Raw genomic sequence first — 8,478 nt, forward strand, 5'->3', positions numbered from 1 at the left:
ACGGCCAACAACAAAAGGGTGAGATACTCAAATCATATAATCAAGATAATGATAAGCAATATATAAGTAAATTTGGAAAGTTAGAAATATTGTTACCACATCGCACAATCCTTCACTTGAATGCTTATGTATTTAATCATAAACAAAGTCAATAATCATCCACAACATCAACGTTACATCATAGCATCTCATCACTTTAACATTTCATCAATCCATCATAAAACATTACGATTCATCGCATCATCGCAAAATATCACCGCACATCATAAACCGTCACATAACAACAATTATCACAAAATGCGGAAACAAACATAACCAACATATGTGACTCAACTATGCAAATGCTATGCGGTACCGACTCGTCGCTTTGCCATCAAGGCCAAGGCTTTATGCCCACTTCGCTTTTGCCAAAAGGCCACGTCGCTATTGCCAAAAGGCCACGTCGCTATTGTCAAAAGGCCACGTCGCTTATGCAAATGTATGTGACTCCGTGATAAATGATACACATACACCAAAATCATCATCGCATCAACATAACTCATCACAATGGCCGAAGCCCACGTCGCTATTGCCATTCAGGCCACGTCGCCATTCACATGCATAAAAGCATTCATACAACATCATCTTCACCAACATTCATACATATGTTTATATATAAAACAAATGAGAATAATCATCACAATCAATTGTTTCATCATACAATCTCTTAGGTAATTCAACCTCATGCTATGTTTATTTACATCGCACACCTAAACACTATAGTTAAGTGATATTCCTCATTAATCAAATAGGCTTCATACTATATCAATTATTAATCACTTTTCCAAAATAATCACTTATTAAAATAAGCCCTTATAATGGCCTATAAACATCAACAACATGTAGAAAATTTCATAAGCTTCACAACGCTTCGAACGGGGACCAAAACGGAGTTACGGTTCAAAAGTTATGACTTTTTGGAGTTTACAAAAGAATTCTGTTTTCAACTCAGTTGGCGCCGCGAACTCTCTTTCGCGCCGCGAATTTAGCAGAAAACAGAGAAAATGCGTTTTTGACCGTTAAATACCTTCCGGACCTCCGATTACGATTCCGTAAAAAGTCTCATTCTCAGAATTCAACGAACTACAATATTTTCAATATTACAAAGCCATTCTAACCACAATTTAACTTTTATTTCATCATTCTAAACATCATTCAGTTAATTTCCAACACTTCCTAAATTTGCAATTTGTGAAATTACTCATACTTTGATTCATCTACACAATAGCATATTTTTCACAACATACATCAACCCCAAACCATCAACAACAACACAACACACAATGTTATTTATCATTCTTCTAAACCTGACCCTAACATTTTGCAAAGAATTGATACATGTTTAATAATCACAAACAATCAACACTACATCAAGAACACAAACAACATTTTCAAAGCAAGGAATCCAATCACAACATCAAAACCCAACAATATCCTCTAACAACCATTACCCACATAAAACCCATCATTTTCATAATTATAGGAAATGATAACTCACACCCTTACCTTAGAGATGATGATTGAGTTACTCTATAGTGTTCTAGCAAGCTTGGGTTGATCAAGATGATGCTCTTCTTCTCCAATTTCCTCTTCCTCCTCCAAACCCTAACTTTTCTCTCTTTTCTTCTTTTTTCTCCTCCTTCTCTCTACTTCTTTCTATTTCTCTTCTTTCTCTTTCTATCTTATTTCTATTCTATTTCTATTCTATTTCTATTCTTTGTTTTAATTAAATAAAAACTAACTAATGGGCTTAATTGTTACACCTCCCTTAATTACTATATACACCACTAGGCCCAATAGCTATTATACCACAATTCTCATAATTAAACTCTAATAATATATTAACACACAATAAAATATTTTACCGAAATAATTATAAATCAAACATTATAAAATAATAATAATAACACTTAATAAAAATCGGGGCGTTACAACTCTCCCCCCCTTAAATATTTTCGTCCTTGAAAATTACCTCATTCGAATAACTCTGGGTAGGAGTTGTGCATCCTGTTCTCCAATTCCCATGTCGTGCTTTCTCTGACTGCACCAATCCAAACAACCTTCACCAAATCAATTTCCTTTCCCCGTAGGGACTTCGTCTCACGACCTTCGATCCTCAAAGGCATCGTCTCAACCGTAAGATTATCGCGCACTTGAATATCATCCATTTGAATCACATGAGACGGATCCAAAATATACTTCCTAAGTTGAGACACATGGAACACGTCATGCAAATTCGAGAGGTTTGGCGGTAACGCCACTCTATAAGCAAGTTTTCCCACTCTACTCGTAATTTGATACGGTCCAATGAAACGAGGAGTCAACTTCTTATCTTTCAATGCTCGTCCAACACCGGTCGTAGGTGTGACTCTTAGAAACACATGATCACCCTCTTGAAATTCCAAATCCTTTCTCCTCTTATCATGATAACTCTTTTTCCTACTTTGAGAAATCTTCATCTTATCCCGAATCATCTTAACCGTCTTGGTAGTTTCTCGAACAATCTCGGGTCCAAGTACCACACTTTCACCAGATTCATGCCAACACAACAGAGTCCTACACCTCCGCCCATACAAAGCTTCAAAGGCGCCATTCCAATACTTGAATGGTAACTATTGTTGTAAGTAAACTCCACCAACGGAAGGTGAGTATCCCATGAACCTCCTTGTTCAAGAATACACGCCTTTAACAAATCTTCCAAGGATTGGATAGTCCTCTCCGTTTGACCATCCGTCTGAGGATGATACGCCGAACTCAACCTCAACTTGGAACCTAAAGCTTCTTGCAAACTCTTCCAAAATTCTGAAGTGAACCTCGGATCTCTATCCGAAACAATACAAAGAGGAACACCGTGCAGCTTCACAATAACATTGGTATAAATCTCCGCCAACTTCGACACCGGATAACTTATGTTAATAGGAATAAAGTGAGCCGACTTCGTAAGCCTATCAACAATCACCCAAATAGCATCACATCCTCTAGATGTATTCAGTAGACCCGTTACAAAGTCCATGGAAATGCTATCCCACTTCCACTCAAGAATTTCTAACGGTTGCATCAACCCCGCAGGTTTTTGATGCTCCACCTTTGATTTCTGGCAAGTCAAGCACGCATACACGAACTGAGCTACTTCACGCTTCATTCCCGACCACCAAAATAATCTTTTCAAATCTTGGTACATCTTAGTCGCTCCGGGATGAATACTCAAATTACTCCTATGGCTTTCTTCCAAGATGATAACACGAAATTATATCGCTTTTTAAGACTTAATTCAATTAAATTATTTTATCATTTACACTAATTTATCCCATTTTATCAGATATTATGCAGTATTTCTCTTCTATTTATATCAGGTACCCATTTTGAAGCAAAAGTGAAAAAGGGAAGAAAAGGAGGTGTAAAAAGCAACAAAAAGGAGAGAAAAGGAACCAAAGGCCAAAGCCCAGCCCAAAGCGCACAAGTCACCAATGCTGTGCCTGTGACGGACGTCACAGGACGCGTGACGAGCGTCACGCGAAGGAGCCTTGTGACGGACGTCACACATAGCGTGACGAGCGTCACGCAACCCCACTACCTTTGTGGCGCAAGTATCGCCCTCAGAAGGACTCGAAGAATAACGTTAAGGAATTGGTCTCCTATATGCACGCCGTGGATATAGCCACGCTGAAGAAGGAGAGAAACGGAATGCTGCTACCAAGGCTATTATAAATAGCCGTCTCACAAACCAAAAGTTACAGAGTTTTTGCACGCTCAGTTTTGCGGAAGCTCTGCCAAATTTATTTTTTCACGCCTTTGCTTATTTTTCTTCCTTTCCAGCATCGTCCATTTTATTTATTTTATTTTGCAAGCTTTGTTCTTTTTTTCCCTTGCAATTTATTTTCCCCCGTTCTTAGCTTTTAGATATTTTTCGCGTAGTAGTTTCTACACCGGAAACTACTGGGCAACTTTATACCGGATTTAACCTTACGTTATATTCGAGTTTTTTTATTTCCTTGATTTAATTTACTGTTTAATTGAAGAATCGAAGAACAAATCCTACCGGCTTGTGGTGGAGTGTTCAAGACCATTGTATTACGCATTCAGGTTCTTTAATTGTTATTTAATTTTTATGCTTTATTCTATTGTTTATTTGCATTGCCTGCCTGAAATGAGTCTGTGTATGCATGATATTAATTATTATTCAGTAAGCATGTCTGGCTAATTTGCCTAGGTATCGGTATGTAAAGTAAGCAGAAAGAGGGATCAAAACTAAGTCGGTCTATTCAAACTTAAAATTAGAATCAATCTTTTTACGGTCTTGACTTACAGGTTTAATAACAAGATTTTTTTACAAAGGTAAAAGACATAAAGAAGTTGAAACCAACAGAGCGAGAGTTTGAGGTTTTAACTGGACAGTGTAAGTTAGTCATTAAATCTATCTCAGGGCGAGAGCAAGTTTTAGAATTAATTAAATTCTGACCTTTTTCCAAAAAGTATTTTTAAAGATTGAATGTGAGGACGAGAGTTAAGCATTTAGATTTAATTGTATAACCTAAGTCAACAGAGCGAAAGTTTGAGATAAGGGTGTTTAAAACGGTCAGTATTTTCTTAAAAAGAGTTTCTGCAACTTTATTGTTTTCAAAATATGATTTTTGACTTAATTATAAGTGACAGCAACATTAACATAAGATCATGGTTTCTTCAACAGAGCGAGAGTTTGAGATAAAACCTTTAACCAATAAAGTTAGTCGAAACGATTTATTTTAAAACCGAGAGACCGACAAGGAATTGATTCCCTAGTTTTGACGAACCACATACCGATATCCGTTTTATTAATATTTAATCTAGATATTAGTTTAGCTCTTAGCTCCCTTTTCCCCAAACAATCAAACATTTTCACCTTAGATTTACGTAGTAACCTTAGATAACGGTACATCGATTCATAAGTCCCTGTGGGATCGATATCTTTTAAAACTACGCGATAGAACTGTGCACTTGCAGTTTGTATCCCATTCTCGACTCGCACAGTCGAGCGATCAAGTTTTTGGCGCCGTTGCCGGGGGACTTTTATTCAATCGATATCGTAACTCTTCCGTTACGCTGTAGAGACTAAGGTTTCTTTTTCCTTCTATTCTTTCTTTCGTTGATTTGTATGCCACGCACTCGCTCTCAAGGCGAACCGCTCTATTTACGAATCAACGATATCGAACTATATCTCCGAGTCTTACGACGAATTCGGGAATATCGTGCTGAAAACAATCTCCCTCCTATAAACCTTCCTGATATCAAAAACATTTTTCCTTCTTTAACCGAGATGGCAGAACCAGCTCGTGCTCTTAGAGATTACGCCGCTCCATCGCAAGATGAACCGCATTCAAGTATTGCTCCGCCCGCAATCGAAGCAAACAACTTTGAACTTAAACCTTCACTGCTGCAGGCTGTGCAACAGAACCAATTCTCTGGAAATCTTACCGAAGATCCAAACCTTCATTTATCCGTATTTGTTCAATATGCTGATACTGTTAAAGCTAATGGTGTCACTTCAGAGGCAATTCGACTTCGTCTTTTTCCTTTCTCATTAAGAGATAGCGCTAGAAGATGGCTTCAATCTCTACCTTCCAACTCAGTCACCACATGGAACGAGTTGAAGAAAGTTTTCCTTGCCCGATATTTTCCGCCAAGCAAAACAGCTATGTTAAGAGCCCAGATAAACGGATTTAAACAGAAAGACAACGAGTCTCTTTTCGAAGCATGGGAAAGATACAAAGACATGATGAGACTTTGCCCACACCATGGTTTGGAAGACTGGTTAGTAATTCACACATTTTATAATGGTCTCTTATACAATACAAGGTTAACAATAGACGCCGCTGCAGGTGGTGCATTAATGAACAAACCTTATGCTGATGCTTACCAGCTTATCGAGAGCATGGCCCAAAACCACTATCAGTGGGGAACCGAACGAACAACAGTGGAAAAACCTCAACCGAAAACTGGCATGTACGAGATAAGTAACCTTGATCACGTCAATGCAAAAGTGGATGCTTTGGTCCAGAAGATTGAAAGTTTAAATGTATCACCACCAACCGCCGTGGTTGCTATAGCTCAGAATTGCGAGGTCTGTGGAATCCAAGGCCACACTCCTGCGGAATGTCAACTCTTGACTGGAATCCAAACAGAGCAAGTAAACTATGCTCAAGGAAGCCCCTATTCGAATACCTATAACCCAAATTGGAAGAATCATCCAAACTTTTCATATAAGAGTAATAATGCTTTATACGCACCTGGACAGTCTCCGAATCAAACCCCATCTATACCTCCGGGGTACCAGAAACCAAATCCTAACAATAATACCCCTAGAAAATCCAACTTGGAAATCATGATGGAAAACTTTATAGCTTCCCAACAACAAACCAATAAAGATTTCTTAAACCAGAACATACACACTGGCGAACAACTTAAACAACTAGCAAGCAAAGTAGATGCCTTGGCTACCCATAACAAAATGTTAGAAACCCAAATATCTCAAGTAGCTCAACAACAAGCACCTACTGCTGCACCAACTGGTACATTCCCTGGACAGCCCCAACCTAATCCGAGAAGCCAAGCTCATGCAATTATATTAAGAAGTGGAACGGAAGTGGAAGGACCGTCTGATCCAAGGATAGAAAACCAAAGCCCTAAGAAATCTACTGAGGAAAGTGAACCTAAGGAAAAGGAAGAGAGTAATAAGGATACCCTAGAAAAGAAGGAACCTTATGTACCTCCACCACCTTACAAACCACCTATACCTTACCCTCAAAGGCTTGTTAAAACCAAAGATGTAGGTCAATTTAGAAAATTTGTTGATCTCCTTAAGCAATTAAACGTTACAATTCCATTTACCGAAGCTATTACGCAGATGCCCTCATATGCTAAATTCTTAAAAGAAATTCTTTCTAATAAAAGGAAACTTGAGGATAGTGAAACCGTTACACTCCCTGCCGAATGTAGCGCTATAATCCAAAACATGCCCCCTAAACTCAAGGATCCAGGTAGCTTCTCTATACCCTGTCACATAGGAAAATTTGTCATCGACAAAGCCTTATGCGATTTAGGAGCCGGAATTAGCGTTATGCCTTTATCCATATGTAAGAGACTGGAAATGGGAGAATTAAGACCGACCAAGATGTCTGTACAACTAGCAGATCGTTCCATCAAATATCCTGTAGGAATCCTTGAGAACGTTCCCGTACGCATAGGTCAGTTTTACATTCCCACTGACTTCACAATTATGGATATTAGAGAAGATGATACTACACCTATTATACTAGGAAGACCATTCTTAGCAACTGCCGGTGCAATCATAGACGTAAAACGAGGAAGACTCACCTTCGAAGTAGGTGAAGAGAAAATTGAATTCATTCTTTCCAAATTCTTGAAAGCACCTGCAATAGAAGATACATGTTACTTCATGGATATCATCGATGAATGCATAAAAGAAGCAGAGTCAGGAGAAGACAAATCATCAGACTATCTTTTAGAAGACAAATCTAAACAATGCTTAGCAATAACACCAGATCCTACGCAGTGTCTTAACAAACCAACCCCTGATTTGAAAACACTTCCCAAAAATCTGAGATATGAATTCCTAGACTTAGAACTTGAACGACCTGTGATAGTCAATGCAGATCTAGGAAGACTCGAAACAGAAAAACTCCTACATATCTTAAGAAAATATCCAACCGCACTAGGATACCACATAACCGATCTTAAAGGAATAAGCCCTTCTATTTGTATGCATCGCATCATGTTAGAAGAAGACGGTAAAACCTCTAGGGAACACCAGAGAAGACTAAATCCGATCCTAAGTGAGGTAGTAAAGAAAGAAATAACCAAGTTATTAGAAGCAGGTATTATATATCCTATATCTGATAGCAAATGGGTCAGTCCCGTACACGTTGTACCAAAGAAAGGAGGCATAACCGTTATTGAAAACGAAAAAGGAGAAACTATAACTAAACGAATCGAATCGGGGTGGAGAATGTGCATTGATTATAGGAAACTAAACAAAGCAACCCGAAAAGATCATTTCCCTTTACCATTCATTGACCAAATGTTAGAACGACTAGCTAAACATTCACATTTCTGTTATTTGGACGGTTATTCAGGCTTCTTTCAAATACCAATTCACCCTGATGACCAAGAAAAGACAACATTCACATGCCCTTTTGGTACCTTCGCGTATAGACGAATGCCGTTTGGTCTGTGTAATGCCCCTGCAACTTTTCAAAGATGCATGATGGCAATTTTCGCCGACTTTCTCGAAAACATCATGGAAGTATTCATGGATGACTTTTCTGTATACGGACAAAGTTTCGAAGAATGCCTTGAAAACCTGGAAAGAGTTCTTGAACGATGTGTAAAAGTAAACTTAGTACTTAATTGGGAAAAGTGCCACTTTATGGTACAAGAAGGAAT

General features: G+C 38.4%; 1 protein-coding gene and 1 pseudogene across 1 annotated transcript; both read right to left on the bottom strand.

The window, feature by feature from the left end:
• Positions 1-2,012: 2,012 nt before the first annotated feature.
• Positions 2,013-2,498, bottom strand: LOC127098260 (uncharacterized). The gene has a single exon (XM_051036800.1). It carries the CDS (start codon positions 2,496-2,498, stop codon positions 2,013-2,015), a length of 486 nt encoding a protein of 161 aa, XP_050892757.1.
• Positions 2,499-5,717: 3,219 nt separating this feature from the next.
• On the bottom strand, positions 5,718-5,817 carry LOC127116422 (uncharacterized; annotated as a pseudogene).
• Between the last annotated feature and the right edge of the window lie 2,661 nt (positions 5,818-8,478).

Source organism: Lathyrus oleraceus, chromosome 1 (genome assembly GCF_024323335.1).
Source record: "Lathyrus oleraceus cultivar Zhongwan6 chromosome 1, CAAS_Psat_ZW6_1.0, whole genome shotgun sequence".
Classification (NCBI taxonomy): domain Eukaryota; kingdom Viridiplantae; phylum Streptophyta; class Magnoliopsida; order Fabales; family Fabaceae; genus Lathyrus; species Lathyrus oleraceus.